Source organism: Artemia franciscana, chromosome 16 (assembly GCF_032884065.1).
Source record: "Artemia franciscana chromosome 16, ASM3288406v1, whole genome shotgun sequence".
In the NCBI taxonomy this organism is placed as follows: Eukaryota; Metazoa; Arthropoda; class Branchiopoda; order Anostraca; family Artemiidae; genus Artemia; species Artemia franciscana.
The window spans coordinates 32,217,938-32,238,023 of record NC_088878.1 but is presented as its reverse complement, the minus strand read 5'-3'; the positions used below and the strand labels follow the sequence as shown (position 1 = coordinate 32,238,023).

At 33.7% G+C, this 20,086-nt stretch overlaps 1 protein-coding gene across 1 annotated transcript in view; it reads left to right on the top strand.

The window, feature by feature from the left end:
* Positions 1–20,086, top strand: part of LOC136037348 (tyrosine-protein kinase Drl-like) — a 116,849-nt gene that overhangs the window by 74,089 nt on the left and 22,674 nt on the right. Inside the window, exons 8-9 of the mRNA XM_065720024.1 lie at positions 5,088–5,241; positions 9,587–9,781. Of these exons, the coding sequence (XP_065576096.1) occupies positions 5,088–5,241; positions 9,587–9,781 (349 nt within the window). The remainder of the gene's footprint in view (positions 1–5,087; positions 5,242–9,586; positions 9,782–20,086) is intronic.

Here is a 20,086-nt window from a genome sequence, read left to right as displayed (position 1 = left end):
TTTGCAGAAAAACCTCTTGATATCAATTTTTGGCTTAGGACTTTACATCTATTTTTAAAATCAATATAATTACTACAAATCCTTGCATAACGAAGTAACTGTGAGAAAAACGCTGAATATGTGATATTTGAGTGTATATTAATTTCAGGGAATGGGAAACTAATCACTTCAAAATCAAAATCACCCTTTTTATTATACATTTTAAAACTTAATTTATTATTATCGCAAATATTAATATTTAAATCTAAGAAATGATCTTCATGACCAGCGCCATGACTAGGTTCAAGAATAAGCTCTGATGGATATATATTTTTAGAAATATCAATGAAATCCTTACAATTTAAGACCAAAATATCATCTAAATTAATTGGATTATTCTTATCCATCATATATTTATATTCTAGTTGACTTAAAAACAAGTCAGCTATAAATGGGCTGGCATTCCCCCCCATGGGAATTCCCACAATTTGCTTGTACAAATCACCACCAAATCTTATATAAGTATTGTATAAAACAAATTCTAATAACTCAAAAATCATATCCAAGCTGTAACATCTCAAGTTAACTGTAGTATTAAAGCAATTTGTCTATATAGCTTTTTCTATGTATTCTTAAAAACATGATCGACAAGAGCAACTTCTTAATTTCAATAAAATTTGATGGGAAGGGAGACACTTGTCCGAAAATTGCTTGTTTTGTTCAAACCATCATTGGCGGGGTTAGAGGTATTCGACATTAAGGTCACATATAAATCATAGGGCATTTTGAACATCTTCAGCGCCAACTTAAGAATCAAAATCAGAGTTGCATCCTAGCCGACGAACAAGTAACTGTCTCTTACCCTTGCGAGTTCAACTCTGTTTCTTTTTTAGATTGAACTAAGGCCCAGGTCAACTAAATAATTCTTGCATTCAAAATTTATGCTGTTGCATTGAGAAAGCAAAAAATATGTTTCATCCAATTCGTCACTAAACACATAAAGAATGTATATATTGGCTTAAGGATACTTCATGACTCCTTGTTTCGCCAGCGCTTTGTGTTGCTACAGCTGAGTTTGATCTGTGAATGCCGTGTTACCAAGTCGAAATCGAACCCATTGTGCCACCATATGACATCCATAGAATAAGACTGGTTTAAAATTCGTTTATATAAATTTTATGTGTTTTTCTCCCTTTTACATCGATATCTTTGTACTACAATTAAGCACAAGAATATTTAAAAGTTAAGGTAAAATTAATGATAGTGTTAATCTTAAAACGAGTGAAAATACCAGCTCAATGCTGTAACTACCACCAAAATATTTCGGGCTTCTATGAGTTAAAATTGGATTGATAAATTGTAATCGAAAATTAGCATTCGCTACAATGACCAGCAACAAAAATAAGAAAATATTCATATCATTAATTTTCTTTAAGGCACATTTTTGAGTTTGGCGAAGCTAATTTTTCTTTTGGGGATATTCAGGAAGTTTTCAGAGAAATCAGGTCATAGTGGACGCACCCTACCTCCTATAAAGATTAAAGCAATTTGGGCTTTCACTTAAAATTCTAAGGTTTTTAAGGATATGCTCGAACTTGGCACTACATTTGCAATTATTATTATTATGTTTTTTTTATGAAAACCTAATAATTCATTAAAAGTTAATTCACATTAGTTTTAATTTGATATATTTCTTAAGGAAGTACACAAATTACAACAACGACCAGAGGCTATACCCTTTAAGGGAACAAACAAATTGCAACTTAAGTGATTTACAGTATCATCATAGCCAAAGAGGGCAGGATTCCTCGAATAAATAGAATTACCTGTTTAAGTCCTTCTAGAGTAGACACAATAGCCACTAAATTATTAAAATCTTAAAATTCTGCTATATTATATTAATAAGAAACATTTTGTATTTATCCTTTTTTTCTATTATATTCATCTATTATAATAATAATAATTTTATTTTTCTCCGCTCATACAAAAAAAGAGAATAGCGGAGTAACACAAAAGAGGAAAAGGAAAAGACAAGAAAACTCAGCATCAAAGAACAAGATTGAATAATAACTTCATTCACACAAAAGTTTCTTCATTCAAAAGTTTCTTACTGTTTTAAAAAGTAGAGCTAAGAGAAAGTGTCAAACTTTAGCGTAAAGAGCGGGGCGTTGAGGAGCAAAAGCCCCTTTCATATACAGAGTAATTTCTGTTCGTTTTAAGTTTTAATGTTGCTCCTTACTTCCATTTAAAAAACTTGTTTTTTTTTATTTAATGAGATCTTAGAACAAATGTGTTTCTCCCTTAGAGCGGGCATCGAAGCAAAAACTTAAGGTATTTGCAGTATAAAGATCGGAGTTTAGTCTGTCAGTTTCTATGAACCAGTTCCATAGTGGAGATACATAAAGCAGGCGAGGGAGAGACACCGCTGAGTAAAGCTTGGCAAGAATCTTCCTGTTTAAGCTAACTTCAGAGAGACAAGCTTCCCGTAACTTGAACGAATATTCTTGGTAATTTTCTCGATTATTAGTAAACGGAAACTTCCCACATCATGACCGTACATTATTCCCAAGTATTTCATGGTATTTCCAGGGGAAATTTTCATTTGTTCAAGCGTCACATATATGGGGCCACTGCTTTGCTGCATGCTTGCTGAGGGACAAAATTCAACAAACTCCACCTTTAGTACGTTGACCCTTTGACCAATACTTTTGTAACCAGTGATCAGGCGGTCAATATTTTCTTGTAGAGAAGTTAAGTTGCAGCTTAACATCAGCAGGTCGTCAGTACACGAAAGCAGGCTAAGATCGCATAGATTGATCCTGAATCCTCCAGCAACGTTTTTTGTTATTCAGGATGTCAAGGTATTAAACAGGATGGGACTTAATACATATCCTTGACGAAGACCTTGAACAATTCTAATCGGCCTTCTTAGGTGATCCCCTGTTAGATTTCTATTAGTTTTCCGATATCCATTAATTTGCTATTTTCCCTTGTCATTGATTCATGCTCTAAAGCAACTGCCAAATCTTCTCATTTGTTCACTCTTCATTCTTTCACTCTTCTAAATTATTACAAAGTATACGATATGGTGTATATTGCAATATACGTAAAATATACTTATATTACAAAATATACTACAGTTACTTTTGTTTTATGTCCATCGCTTCAGCAAGTATTTCCAAAAGACCGGTTTTTATTCCAGGACGACTGGAAACCAAGCTTGCGAGAACCAGATCACCGACTCGAAAATTATTTTTTTATGACCCCTGTGGAGATGAAACTAGTCATGGGTGTAACCGGAAACGTATCGGGTATTGAATTTGGAGTAGAGGGAGGGATTAAATCCCCTCTCTCCTCAGTTGGGCCATAGGCGACATTATTCATTCATCTTCCAGAGAGCTATTAATAGAAACTACTAATATTACATTTTGAATGATTATCTATAATAATATCTATAAAATTATATTTCTAGATAAAATATATTTCTAAAATTTTGAGAAGCTTTTCTTTATCCTTATTTACACCAATTAGATACAATAAACTGTCAAAGCAGTATGCATACTTTTTAAAGATTAGTTTTTTTTTATCTCTTGAGCTGCTGGATTAAAAAGAATGTAGATTTGAGGCACAGTCAAAATATGTGTACTCCAACACTGGTATGTCTTCTATTAAATGTCGCAGATTGGTGGGTTTCCTCCGTTGTTCTAATGTTTGGTTCAAACTTGCTTTGTTTTGAACATTGACACAAATTTCTGAAAGCAGTACCAAAGTATTTTCATCATAACTGTATATGGAAGGGAATAATTGTATAAGGAACGATTTGCTCGAGCAAGACCTCAAAGTAAAAAAAAAAAAAAATATGGCCTTTTAGGAGATGAAACTGAAGCATGACACTCAAGTAATCAACAGGACCGTAGACAAACAGAAAGTTACTTGTAAGAAATGTTTTGACTCAAACACTTTGTTGTATTTTTTTTCGAAAAATTTCGTAAAAAAACAAAAAACAATTAGGTTTTGTGTACTTTTACTGGCCCAAAATTTGACGCAGCAACAACAGCGAAACACAGCATCGAAAAAAACGGCAGGATTATTGGACAACTCTTCCTAGTTTAGGCTTAAGCAATAGCTTAACAGGTTACAAGTATAAGACGATTGGCGTCACAAGAATTAACCAATGGGACTAGAGCACACTTTTTGTCAAAGATCTTAGCACAGTAATTTCCTTTTTCTATAAGTTATGGCTATTTTTAGAACAAAGACATTAAAAATGATGCGAAAAGGAATTCTACCGTAACAGGAGATGGAGATTTTATGTTCCGAGGGAAATAGTTTGATGGCAAATTTTATCTCACCCCAGCTGAACTTTGGAACCTCAATATTTCTGAGGCGAACATTTTCGGGTTATATTCGGTTTCCGCTGCCATTTGACTTTGTGCATGTTTCTTTGTCGTTAAAAAAAAGAGGTTGGAGGCATTATTTATCAGCATTTTTTGGGAGATCTCTTTTGACTTTTCTTTTAACAGTCTTACAAGCAGGAATCGTCATGTCTCTCTGATTAACTTTATCATAGTTACTTCAGAACTTTCCAAGAAAAATATTAGTTAACTTTGTAAAGACGTTGGTACGAGAACACTAAAGATGGAAAGTGTTAAGGAAGACACTAAACGCAGACACTGAAAACAGAAAAAACAAGCTTTTATGAATTTGCAAATGAGTTTGTTAAGGATGTGTTAAACTCATAAGGTTTCAAAAGACAAACCTAAAAATATTTCTCAATATTTTTAACAATTTGCTTTCTGAGATTAAAGCTAACTTATATGAGTGCGAAAGTTTTGATTTTTAGATCAATCCTTAGCGAAAACCTTAGTGAAAAATAAACTTCTTACAAGAGCTTTCAATATTTTATGGTCTTAATTTCCGAAACTTGCTTATGCTTGTTTATATCCCAATAATTTATATTTTTACATTCTTTTGTCTTTTTTTTTGTAATTCACTAGGAGGGGATTTCCCCTCCTTCCTTTCTGCGGGTGCCATTATGGCTATGTGTGCTTTTTAAAATTGCTACTTTCAGACTTAAGCAAGCTTATAAATAAAATTTGTTCTTTTAGATCAGTCTACCTCCCGCGAAAAAATAGATTTCTTGCTAAGAGCATCATTGTTTGTTGGTCTTCAGTTTCGGAACTTGCTTATTCCTGTTGCTGCTTGTATAGACATAGATCAGCCAATGATTGTCTACAATTCCTGGAAACACAATCTCAAAAGGTCAGTTCATATCAGCTATAATCTTTGCTAGTAATTCATATATATATATATATATATATATATATATATATATATATATATATATATATATATATATATATATATATATATATATATATATATATATATATATATATATATATATATATATATATATATATATATATATTTTATGTATCAAAAGAATATACTTATTATGTTGACTAAATAAAAAAAAACAAGTTTTTTAACTGAAAGTAAGGAGCGACATAAAAACTTAAAACAAACAGAAATCACTCCGTATGTGAAAGGGGCTCTTCCCTCCTCAACGTCCCGCTCTTTATGCTAAAGTTTGACTCTTTCTCTGAACTCTACTTTTTAGAAAAGTAAAGTACTTTAACGTAAAGAGCGGGATGTTGAGGAGGGAACAGCCATTTCATATACAGAGTAATTTCTGGTCGTTTTAAGTTTTAATGTCGTTCCTTACTTTCAGTTAAAAAAGCTTGGTTTTTTATTTGATTTCTGAGCGTTTTTGAATTAATACATGTTTTGATTTTGGCTCTCCGCACATGAATGATTAAAACGGAATTTGCATATTATTATTATCTTTTTTGCTAAATGGCTTTTTCATAGTTTTGATCAGACAATTCTGAGAAAAAAGGAGTGGAGGAGGAGGCCTCCTTACCCTCCTATTTTTGGTTACTTAAAAAGGCAACTAGAACTTTTAATTCCTTACGATCGTTTTTCTAAGTAAAAATATACGTAACTTACAAATTAACTTACGTAACGAAATTCTATATTCATATGTTTTTACTACTTATATGAGAGGGTTCGCCCCCTCGTCAATACCTCGCTCTTTACACAAAAGCTTAAATTTTGTCCTAATTCCTTAAGAATTACCCCTGAATAGCAAAGGCCGTAGAATAAATAGTTGAAATTACTAAGAATAGTCTAGCGTAAAGAGCGAGGTATTAGGAGGAGGTTAACCCCTCACATGCGTAATAATTTCTGTTCGTTCTAAGTTTTGATGCTGCTCCTTACTTTCAGTTGAAAAAACTTTTTCATATTTATTTTTTCATTTTTTTAAATGCTAGAAAATCCTGCACCTCGTCATAGAAATTCTCTTCCCCTATGTCAAATTCCTCCATGGGAAGTTCCCCCAACATAGCCACATCCCCTCAACCTCTTCCCCCAACCAAAAAAATCCCTGAAGACGTCTATATATTTCCCAATAACCATTACTACACTTAAACGCTGGTCAAAGTTTGTAACTTGCAGCCCCTCCCACAGGGTCTTTAGGGGAATAAGTCGTCCCAAAGACATAGTTATTAAGGTTTTTCGACTATGTTGAACAAAATGGCTATTTCAGAATTTTGATCTAGTGACTTTGGGAAAAATGAGCGTGGGAGGGGGCCTAGGTGACCCCCAAATATTTTGGTCACTTAAACAGAGCACTAGAACTTTTAATTTCTGTCAGAATGAGCCCTCTCGGGACACTCTAGGACTACTTGGTCGATACGATCACTCCATGGAAAAAAACAACAAAAAAACAAATAAACACGCATCCGTGATCTGTTGTGGCAAAAAATCAAAATTCCACATTTTCGTAGTTAGGAGCTAGAAACTTCTACTATAGTGTTCTCTGATACGCTGAATACGCTGACCCTGGTGGGGTGATTTCCGTTAAGATTCTATCACTTTTAAGGGGTGTTTCTCCCTATTTCCTAAAATAAGGCAAATTTTCTCAGGCTCGTAAATTTTGATGGGTAAGACTAAACTTGTTGAAACTTATATATTTAAATAAGCATTAAAATGCAATTCTTTTGATGTAACTATTGGTATCAAAATTATGTTTTTTAGAGTTTTGGTTACTATTTAGCCGGGTCGCTCCTTACTACAGTTTATTACCACGAACTGTTTCATTCCAAATATATAATGTTCATTAAGTTTAGTGTTATGCTTTAAAAGCTATGAGCCTGAGAAAATTTGCCTTATTTGTGAAAAGGGGGGGCACACCCCCTTAAAAGTGAAGGAATCTCAATGAAAATCAAACCATCAGATTCAGTGTATGAATCCATTTGCAAAAATGTGGAATTCCGTTTTTTTTGCCAGTAGAAAGATCATGGATGCGTGTTTTTTCTTTTTTTTGTTTTTTTTTTGTTTTTTTATCTCTCAGGGATGATTGTATTGCGCTGGTAATCCTAGAATATCGAGAAAAGACTCATTTGAATGGAAATTGAAAGTTCTAGAGCCATTTTTAAGTGACTAGAAAGATTGGAGGAGAACCAGCCATCTTCCCACCCACCTTTCTTCCAAAACACCATCCGATCAAAATTCTGAGATACCATACTTGAAAAGATCATTAGCTATGTGTTTGAGCATGAGGATAACTTAACCCCCCCCACAGCCCCTTGGAATAGATTTCTAAGTCAAAAATTTACTCATTATTTACAAAAAAAATTTCTTATTGGGAAATATACAGACATTTTCCTGGGAGGGGGAAGAAGTTTCTGTTGGGCGATTTTCTACGGGGATTATTTTTTTTGGGAAGGGAAGTTCTTGGGGGGTAAAATTTTCAAGGGAAATTTTGCACTGGTGTAATTTGCCAATATTCCAATATAAAATTAGTTATTGAACGACTCAATTTTACATGTGGAGATATTAAGGAGAATAATCCGGGGCGAATATTTACTGGGTTGGAATTGTCTAGAGTATTTTTTCGTAGGTAGGGGATTTTTCACGGGAGAAATTCTCCATGGGGGAGTTCTCCAAAGGATAAATTTTCTAAAGGGAATTTTCTGCGGGAGTACCTTCCAACTAGGGGGCAGGTGGTATTTGTGAGAAGAATTTTAAATGTGGGAGGATTCTGGCACGATTTTAAGAACAATCAGAACTTAAAGTCTTTTTCAAATTTAAGTGAGTCAAGAAAAAATTTTCAGCTGGAATCATCCGCAAGAAGTTTTCCAGGGATAATTTTCGGCTAGGATGGACTTGTCTCTGGGTATTTTCCTGTTTGGGGGTATTTTATGTGGGAAAAACTTTACATTGAGGGATTTTATGTGAGGGGAAGGAATTTTTCATGGAGGGAAGAGCCAGATTGTCTGGCATTGTATGAGGACACAGCCCCCTCATACACATAATAAATAATTTTTGTATCATACGGTAAGATTTTCACATTTTGAGGGTAGTTTCTGGAAATGAACTTTCCTGGGGAAATTTTACACGGGGGTAAAATTTGCCAAATTAATATTCAAGCTCCATTTTAATTGCTAATGTATGGGGAGCTAAATTTGAACCTGCATTAGTGGAAAGACGTTGAGAAATTAGATAAAAAAAACAAGGTTTTTAACTGAAAGTAAGAAGTGACATTAAAACTTAAAACGAAAAAAAAAATATCCGCAACGCCCCCTTTACGCTAAAGTTTTTTTTTGTTACTTTAAAAGCTAGAGTTGTGAGAAAGAGGTAATCTTTAGCGTAAACAACGGGGCGTTGAGGAGGGGTTACCCCTCTTATATATGGGATAATTTCTGTTCGTTTTAAGTTTTAATGCTGGTCCTTACTTTCAGTTTAAAAAATAACTTTTTTTCTTATTTAATCTGCCTAATGTCGACATTCACTGGTGATAGTTCGAAATTCCCTTTTCTCTGCTTTGATTAAATTAGCTTTGCGAGTCAGCTTTTTTCAGTCTTATGAAAGTTATGATGGTAAAAGTTAAAGTAGGTTAGATCATGTTAGTTTAAGTTAGATTCGATTAGGTTAAATTTAGTTATAAATGTCAGAAATGCAAGAAAAAACCTTGCATTAAATTGAAAAATGGACTGGCAACATATATATATATATATATATATATATATATATATATATATATATATATATATATATATATATATATATATATATATATATATATATATATATATATATATATATATATATATATATATATATATATATATATATAGCTCTGATTTTGAGACGAGGCGCTGCCAACTTTCCGAACCGTATACATACCATGCGTGGCAAAAATGCTATGCAGGGCACAAGAAATCGCAGCTCGGCAGTAGGGTCTCTCTAAATTACGTGAAGCATGCCACTTATGGCAGAACAAGTGCCACTTTAAGATGCACATTAGGTCACACAGAGTGGTTCACCTCAAGGTTTGAGCTTTTTAACTTGCTATTGGTGTTAACAGCCTAAATTCTGTGAAATGTGATTACCAGTACAAAAAAAAAGGAAAAAAAAAAAGAATCAGACCCGTACAATCTCCCAGGGAAGCTTTTTAATTGGAAATGGTAAAAGTATAACCCCTAGTAGGTAAGAGTTGTAACTTTTTAATTTGCTTTTTTATTTACATGTTTTTTTTTAGGTTTCTCGTCCAAAGTAAGTCAAATACTATTGAGGATTTCTTCAATATGGAAACAGTCAGACAAAAAGATGGGACAGAAATGCAACAACTTTCCTTATTTGATTTAATTGATATTGCGTGCCAAGTTGGCAGAGGGCTTCTTTACCTTCATCAAAAAGGAATTGTGCACAAGGATGTTGCGGCTAGAAATTGTGTGTAAGTTAATAATTAAAATTACTTAATAATTAATTTAGTAACTTAACAATTCAAAATCGCATCTTTGTTGCGCAAGGAGCTTGGGTTCTCTGAAATATCGTAAAATTAACTATGTTTCGTGACATTTCCATTGGTTTTGGGGCAAAGAGCTAATTTCCCGTCCAAACACACCTTAGCCTACTAGCCAATAAGAATGTGCTATATTACAATTTATAGAATCACCGTAAGGATTCACGCATTTCTTTAAACTTGCAATAATTTGGTATTTATTTATTTATGTATTTTTCTCGAAAATGGCTCCATATCTTTTTGTGAATTAAATAGAAAAAAATTAAAATTTAACTGAAAGTAAGGAGCGACATTAAAACTTAAAACGAACAGAAATTACTTCATATATGAAAGGGGCTGCTTCCTCATCAATGCCCCGCTCTTTACGCTAAAGTTTTTTACTCTTTTAAACAGAAAAGTTGAGAGAAAGAGTCAATCTTTAGCTTGAAGAGCGGGGAGTTGATGAGGAAGCAGCCCCTTTCATATATGAAGTAATTTCTGTTCGTTTTAAGTTTTAATGTCGCTTCTTACTTTCAGTTAAAAAAACTTGTTTTTTGTATTTAATTTCTGAACGTTTTTGAATCAATGCATGCATGCATTGATTTTGGCTCTCCGCAGAGGAGGAAGCCTAGTTGCCCTCCGATTTTTTGTTTAATTAAAAAGGCAACTAGAACTTTTAATTTTTTACTGATCTTTTTAATAGTAAAAGATATACGTAACTTATAAATTAGCTTACGTAAAGAACTTTTGTATTCTCATGTTTTTATTACATATATGAGGGAGTTCACCCCCTCGTCATTACCTCGCTCTACACACTAAAGCTTAAGTTTTGTCCCAATTCATTAAGAATGACCCCTGAATCACAAAAGAATAAATAGTTGAAATTACTAAAAATACTTTAGCGTAAAGAGCGAGGTATTAGGAGGAGGTGAGCCCCTAATATGGGTAATAATTTCTGTTTGTTTTAAGTTTTAATGCTGCTCCTTACTTCCAGCTGAAAAAAAACTTTTTCATATTTATTTTTTCATTTTTTTTAAATAATACTAGCAAATTCTGCGCTCCCTTTATGGAAATTTTCTTCCCCTATGACAAATTCCTCGATGGAAAGTTCCCCCAGCATATCCCCCTTTTCTCAACCCCCTCCCCCCAACCAATCTCAACCCCCAATCCTCCTGAAAACGCCCGTACACTTCCCAATAACCATTACTATATGTAAGCACTGGTCAAAGTTTGTAACTTGTAGCCCCTCCCACGGGGAATGTGGGGGAGTAAGTCGTCCCCAAAGACATAGTTATGAGGTTTTTCGACTACACTGAATAAAATGGCTATCTAAGAATTTTGATCCTTTGACTTTGGGAAAATAAATAGCGTGGGAGGGGTTCTAGGTGCCCTCCAATTTTTTGGTCACTTAAAAAGGGCACTAGAACTTTTTATGTCCGTTAGAATGAGCCCTCGCGCAACATTCTAGGACAACTGGGTCGATAGGATCACACCTGAGAAAAAAAAAACAAACAAAAAAACGAACAAACAAATAAACACGCATCCGTGATCTGCCTTCTGGCAAAAAATACAAAATTCCATATTTTTGTAGATAAGAGCTTGAAAATTCTACAGTAGGGTTCTCTGATACGCTGAATCTGATGGTTTGATTTTCGATAAGATCTTATGACTTTTAGGGGCTATTTTTCTAAAATGACGCAAATTTTCTCAGGCTCTTAACTTTTGATGGGTAAGACTGAACTTGATGAAACTTATATATTTAAAATCAGCATAAAAATTCGATTCTTTTGATGTAGCTATTGGTATCAAAATTCCATTTTTTAGAGTTTTGGTTACTATTGAGCCGGGTCGCTCCTTACTACAGTTCGTTACCACGAACTGTTTGAAACTGGCATCCTGAGATTTTCTGGCCAACAAAAACCATATATACAGGTTACGAGTTCGAGGAAATTTGTTATGAGTCTTAATTTTGAAAGGAAAAATCCTGTATGTGACCTCATAGTTTTGAGAACATTTCAAGATTATAATTATACATACGTCATATTTGCCGCAATAGTAGCTGTATCGTTTTCAGTGTCAAGTTATGCTGGCAAAATTGCACAAGAAACATATGATTGACAAGAAAAATCATTTGGCCCCCCTTCCACATCCAGGAGACACATATTCATGACGTATACAACATTACAAAAGAAACAAAGCATAAAGAACCAAGTGTAATTAGTCTATTTACTAGAGGGTTTTAAGTAGTTTCATAATGCCTAGTGGACAAAGGAACAACATAGACCATCAAATGTGACACAACCTTAGGTGACACAAGCTTAGGTAAAAGGTATTGGGAAAATTTCTGAAGTAATAATAAAAAAATTAAGAACAAAGAAATATATAGTTAGAATACTTGCGTCTGTGAAAATTACAACGAGTCAAGAACAAAAAGTGAATAAAAAATAAACATCTGGTTTGAAGATAAACGGCAGGAAGAATTAAAACGAGTAAAAATCAAACAAAAGAACAAAGAAATATTCAGTTTCAAGACCTTCAACAACGAGGACTAGGAAGAACTCAAAATGAAAGTGAAGAGCAAATAAACGTGCGGTCAAAAGATATACCACAGGGAGAACAAAGAAATTTGCTTTTAGAAGATAAGTGACAGCGAGAGTTACAACCAATAGCGAGAAAGTGAGTATCAGAACCTGTCAAAAATAAAGTTAAGAACTAAGAATTGTTCTGTTTGAAGATTAGTGACAGTGAGAATCAGGACGAGTAAAAAATGTAAGTGACACAGATCGAAATATTACGTTAAAAGAACAGCGCCATCACAATATTCGACACCACAAAAAATGTGGCTTAAACCTAGTACAAACCTACAAAGATGTTATGGGCTACGCAGTTGTTGCTTGCAAGTCATTGAGGCACTTCAATATTTTACGTATTCCCTGGGGAACCCTCCCTTTCCATGAGAAAAGAGTAGCAAAAAAGGTGATTTATTTCAAGGTTGCTACTTATTACGAAAATCAATATATGCAAGCTAGCCAGATGCCCGTTACCGAGGTCCGGCCTCAACATCAACTACACAGTTTTTCAGTTTTTCATAAAAGAGGCTTTTTGACCTTTCAGCCACGAAAAGATCTAAAAAGGTCAAAAATTTAAAGAAAAATTTGTATTACTTCTGGGGTGGTTGTATCAAACCTATAGTGACGGCAAGACATCAAGAAGAGGCTCACATTGTCTGTGATTAGAAGAAAAGCGAAAGTGAGAATCAATATGTACAAGCCTGTCGCGTAGCCGTGCCGGAGTCCGGCCTCAAAATCGGCTACACATTTTTTTTTTTTTCATAAAACTGTTACAATGACATTTCTGGTCAGAAAAATGATCTAAACAGGTCGCAACTTTAAGGAAGATTTCGTATTTTTCCCAGGCTGGTTGTATAAACCTATGGTGACGTCATTAATTGAGGAAGAAGGCTCACATCGTCCACAGATAGAGGACAAGCACCAATGAAAATCCATTTAAATAAGCCTTCCGCGTAGCCGTGCCGGGGCCTGGTGGCGAAGACTTCGTGCTCCCGGTACTATATATATATATATATATATATATATATATATATATATATATATATATATATATATATATATATATATATATATATATATATATACACATATATATTTGGGGTGGTACTTCGCGCCACCCAAAGCCCCCCCGCGCGCGTAAGTCGTTACGCGCCATATTAGTTACGCGCCATTGTATGTGTGTCCCTGTGTCCCACCTGTGAATAGATATATATATATATATATATATATATATATATATATATATATATATATATATATATATATATATATATATATATATATATATATATATATATATATATATATAGACTGTCAGGTTTACTGACTCTTGAACATGCAACATATAATTGTCCATGGGAAAAACAATCCGTATTCAGATCTATACCTCATTATTCTAATGATGTGTCCCTGTTTCCCGGTCGTCATTTATATTCCCTGTGTCCCGGTCGTCATTTGTGTCCCGGTGTCCCAGTTTGTAATTTCTCTTTGAGTGTCCCGGTCGTCATTTATATTCCCTGTGTTCCAGTATCCCGGTCTGTAATTTCTATTCGAACAATCCCTGTGTCCCGGTCGTCATTTATATATCCCGCCTGTGCCCCCGGCGTCCCCGTTGTAGTTGTGTCCCTATGTCCCGGTCGTCATTTATATTCCCTGTGTCCCGGTCGTGATTTGTGTCCCAGTCTGTAATTTCTCTTTGAGGTTCCCGGTCGTCATTTATATTCCATGTGTCCCGGTCGCCATTTGTGTCCCGGTGTCCCGGTATATAATTTCATCAGTTGACAAACATGACGTCAGTCGACAAACAACTTCATGACGCATACAGCTCAATCCTTATAATGACGTCAGTCGACAAACATGACGTCAGTTGACACACATACATGAAGTCACTCGACACACACACACACACACACACACACACACACACACACACACACACACACACACACACACACAGACAACTTATTTTTATATATATATATATATATATATATATATATATATATATATATATATATATATATATATATATATATATATATATATATATATATATATATATATATATATATATATATATATATATATATATATATATATATATATATATATATATATATATATATATATATATATATATATATATATATATATATATTATATTGATTATACACAAAGTTTAAGAAATTAAATTCAAAAGAGAAGAACCCGAAGATATGCCGATTTGATGGCAGAATCTACCCAAAAGTTCTTAACAAAACACAATTATTCGTTTTAACTTTGCTTATAATGCTTCCCTTCTCATTATTTTGATGATACTTTTTAACGAATCTTTTTAACAGTGATAGAAGAGTCTCATATTCTACATTATTTTGTAATCCCCTTTCCTGGAAGATAGAAGATTGAACCTTCTTTGAATGTTTCAAATTTCAACATTAAATTATAAAGTTGTCTATAAGGGAGACAAACGAACCTTTCTTTTTGAAATGGGAAAACCTCCGAACTTTGAAAGTAAGAAAATAAGTTCCGTGTCAATTATTGAAAAAACATTTTCTCATTGAAAATTATATATTATAAAGAGCATGATGATCTTGGGAAATGAAAGGAAATAAACTTTAACCTACTGCGTTAGGATCTTAATCAATGGATCCTAATCAGTGTGTATCTTAATGAGCTGTGTTGAACACCAAGTTTAAAAGTGGATAGCTCATCAAACTAAAGCTATATCAGAAAAATGAGAGAGAAATTGAAACAAAATAAGATGGCTTGCATGATTAGTGGTTTCGTGTCCAACCTTTAAATTACAGAATCCACATGAAACAGCCCTAATCTCATGTTTAAAGCAAACTATTACTGAGCTAAAGTCTTAGAATTAAATTGGAATGCATGTGTCTCTCTTAAAGGGGGTATCCAGGATTTTGTTTGGGGTGAGGGGAAATTATTTTTTGGGGGTATAAAAATATAAAATGTATCAAAAACTGGTATTTATACATTTTTGTAACGTTTTTGTGAGTCGGAAAAAATATCAGGAGGGGAGAGAGGGTCAAAATCAGTAAACCTTCTAGATACGGTCTTGTCTCTCTCCTCCTGTAAGTTCCTTTCAAATTGATTAAAATGTCGTCTAATTAACCATTTGTCTAATTAATTACGGCCTTGTCCCATTAATAGAACTGATGTTAAAATAATAATTTATTTTAAAGAAAAACTTCTGTATGAAATTGAAGAATGATCCTGAAACGTAAAATGAACAAAATTTCTTCGATTTTCCCTGTCCCATTAATAGAACTGATAATTTTCTAATTTCTGATAATTTCTGATAATTTCTTGGTAATTAATAGAACAAAATTTTCTTCAATTTGAAGTGAAGTGCCATCTTCTCCTCATTCCGCCATTTATGTTGAAAAACATTTTGCACTTTAAAGAAATAAAAATTTTCAAAATTAGAGTTAAGATTTATTGTGACACAATTTGACAACAACACACTATCAATTGTCAATATACTATATTTTTTATATTCTAATAAGCTTTCAGTAAAGTCGGAATGAAACTTTATCGAAAGTGTCTGGTCGAGGGGGGCAGCAGTCCTCTTCAGTTTTATTGTAATTCCTGCCTATTTAAGTTTTAAACTTGTTCTTTAATTCCATGTAAAAGCCTTATTGTTTGAACTGTTTGTTTCTGTTTATTAAAAGTTCTCTTATATTAAATAAACCGTAAACTGTGAAAACGGTGCTTAATCAAACAGTTCGTGGTAACGAACTGTAGTAAGGAGCGACCCGGCTCAATAGTAACCAAAACTCTAAAAAATGGAATTTTGATACCAATAGCTACATCAAAAGAATTGCATTTTAATGCTGGTTTTAAATATATAAGTTTCATCAAGTTTAGTCTTACCCATCAAAAGTTACGAGCCTGAGAAAATTTGCGTTATTTTAGTTTTTTACTGTTTTAAAAAGAAGAATTGAGAGACAGAGTCAAACTTTAGCGTAAAGAGCGGGGCGTTGATGAGGAAGCAGCCTCTTTCATATACGAAGTAATTTCTGTTCGTTTTAAGTTTTAATGTCGCTCCTTACTTTCAGTTAAAAAAACTTGTTTTTTTTTATTTAATAGTAAAAAGCATGAACATATTGTGTCTATGGAAACAGGCACATTAGCTTGCGGCCTTTCGCTGTCTTAAACAGAATGGCTACCCTTAAACAGAAGATTGTATTTGGTGAATTTCAGGACAAAAGTGCTCTGTGGTAAAACTGTTTGTTTCAATTTCGATGTCTTAAACACAATGGCAAATCTTACACAGAATATGGCATTTGGTCAACTTTAGGGCAAAAGTATGTTCTGTGTTAAAGAATGGTATTTTAGAAATATGTGATATTTTTCTTCCCTTTTAAGAATGTCATTAGCCTAAACTTTTTTTCAATGAACCCTGTCTCTATTTTTCTACAGCAACAATTCGACACTGTCACTCTGACAACGGCTGGGGCCCTAATTCTTTCTAATTCTTTTCGCTGTCACTCTGAAAACGGCTGAGGCCCTAATTCTTTCTTGTTAGTCATGCTTTTTTTTCTAAAGAATCAAGATTTCTCGGACAAATATTGTCAAGGAGGGATCTCTGCCCTTACAAATCATATTGGTATAATCTTCAATTCTACATTTGAAATCTTTTCGCTATTTTTTAGAAAACTTCTGCAACGACCTCAAAACTGACCCTGTACATATAGTTCTAATATTTTCTAGCAAATAATGGAGACATAGGGAGAAAATAACCCTCGCGCTTTGTACAGATTGGAAAGACTTCTCACGGAAAGCTTAAAAAGTTTGAGCCTTAAAGTTTTTTGTTAGTGCTTTGTCTCAAAAGAGCTGTCATTGCTTTCAGCAGTTTGCTCCGTAGTCTTCAATTTTATATTCAAAAATTCTCCGCAATTTAAGGAAAAGTAAGATGCCCTCAAATTTGATACTGTAAGCATATTTCAAATATTTTTAGTATAGAAAGAGAGGCTAGGGGAGGAATTTCCTCCTGTTCTGTACTGATTGGAATGACCTCTCACATAAGCTGTAAAACGTTCAAGGCTTAAACTTTTTTTGAGAATTTTGTCTCAAAAGGGCTGTCACCGCTTCAGCCTTTTGTTCTTGAAGCTAAAGTTTAACTTTTCTTTCAAACAGTTCGTGGTAACGAACTGTAGTAAGGAGCGACCCGGCTCAATAGTAACCAAAACTCTAAAAAATTGAATTTTGATATCAATAGCTACATCAAAAGAATCGCATTTTAATGCTGATCTTAAATATATAAGTTTCATCAAGTTTAATCTTACCCATCAAAAGTGAAGAGCCTGGGAAAATTTGCCTTATTTAAGAAAATAGGGGAAAACACCACCTAAAAGTCGTAGAATCTTAACGAAAATGACACCATCAGATTCAGCGTATCAGAGAACCCTACTGTAGAAGTTTCAAGCTCCTATCTACAAAAATGTGGAATTTTTTATTTTTTGCCAGAAGACAAATCACGGGTGCGTGTTTATTTGTTTGTTTGTTGTTTTTTTTCTTTTCTTTTTCCCAGGGGTCATCGTATCGACCAAGTGGTCCTAGAATGTCGCTAGAGGGCTCATTCTAACGGAAATGAAGTTCTAGTGCCCTTTTTAAGTGACCAAAAAAACTGGAGGGCATCTAGGCCCCCTCCCAGGCTCATTTTTTTCCCCAAAGTCAACGGATCAAAATTTCGAGGAAGCCATTATGTTCAGCATAGTCGAAAACCATAATAACTATGTCTTTGGGGATGACTTACTCCCCCACAATCCCTGGGAGAGGGGCTGCAAGTTACAAACTTTGACCAGTGTTTACATATAGTAATGGTTATTGGGAAGTGTACATACGTTTTCAGGGGAATTTCATTTTGTCTGGGGGTGGGGCTGAGGGGAGGGGGCTATGCTGGAGGATCTTTCCTTGGAGGAATCTGTCATGGGGGAAGAAAAATTCAATGAAAAGGGCGCAGGATTTTGTAGCATTACTATAAGAAAACAATGAAAAATAAACATGAAAACGTTTTTTCAAATGAAAGAAGGAGTAGCATTGAAACTTAAAACGAACAGAGATTGTTACGCATATGAGGGGTTCTAAAAATACTTTAGCATAAAGGGCGAAGTATTTAGGAGGAAATATATACCTCGCTCTTTATGCTAAAGTATTTTTAGTAATTCCAACTATTTATTCTACGGCCTTTCTGATTCAGGGGTCATTCTTAAAGAATTGGGACAAAACTTACGATTTAGTGTAAAGAGCAAGGTATTAACGAGGTTATAAACCCCCTTGTATACATAATAAAAATATAAGATTATGAAAGTTTGTTACGTAAGTTAATTCTTAAGTTACGTATATTTTTTACTAATAAAAACGTTCGTTAAAAATTAAAAGTTCTTGTTGCCTTTTTAAGTAACCGAAAAATTGGAGGGCAACTAGGCCCTACACCCCTTATTTCTCAAAATCGTCTGATCAAAACTAAGAGAAAGCCATTTAGCCAAAAAAAGAATTAATATACAAGTTTCATTTTAATAATTTATGTGCGGAGAGCCAAAACCAAACATGCATTAATTCAAAAACGTTCAGAAATTAAATAAAAAAACTAATTTTTTTAGCTGAAAGTAAGGAGCGACATTAAAATTTAAAACGAATAGAAATTACTCCGTATATGAAATGGGGTTTCCCCTCCGCAATCCCTCGCTCTTTACGCTAAAGTTTGACTCTTTGCCACAATTCTACTTTTTAAAACAATTAAAAGCTTTAGCGTAAAGAGCGAGGGATTGCGGAGGGGACAACCCATTTCATATACGGAGTAATTTCTGTTCGTTTTAAGTTTTAATGTCGCTCCTTACTTTCAGCTAAAAAAAAAATAGTTTTTTTTTATTTAATTGTATCTTAGAGCTTCGGAAAATAATAAGGTTATTGGGCAACGAAGTTAAACCGTTTTGACGCTGATTTGGTTGTTTGCTTTAAACAGTGAAATTTCGGTCAAACGTTTTGAAAAGTAATTGAGGAAGAAAAACACTAAAGATTACCAACGGGCTCATATTTTTTTATTCTAAAATACTCTCAGTGAAGATTTAGTCAATCTCGAGACACGATAGGAGATAAAATAAAACTTTAATCAAAAAACTAGTTTAGTAGGGCGTAAGCGTCGTATTTGGACTAATAAAAATATTCATCTTTAAAACTATAATTTTTGGTAATAGAATAAAAATAAATACTAGACAAAAACAACAACACAAAATATTATCTTTCGTCGCTAAAACTAAAATTCGTTCGTAATTAAGCAATTTACTAGACATAGTTTCACTGGTATTAAAATTCAGGGATTTTAGACCTGATGACAAGAAAACTCAAAGGCTAAAGGGCCTCATAGGTTAAAGCTGTTTAGTAGAAGCTAACAAAAGAATACGATTTAAAAACAAATTCACTAATAACTGTATGGGCCTATGCGGATCATTTTTGATTAAAATGTTTTTTTATGTGAGTTAGAAAATTTCAAAAGGAAATTCTAATTTCAAAAAGTAGAATTTCATATTGGCCTCACAGTGGCGCGTCTATCATATTTCTTTATTATATCCCTATGATATGTGAAGCTTGTGAAATACATTCATATTAATGGGGTCATAACAAAAACGTACGAAGTGAGATTAGATCTAACCTTGCTAGAATCCAA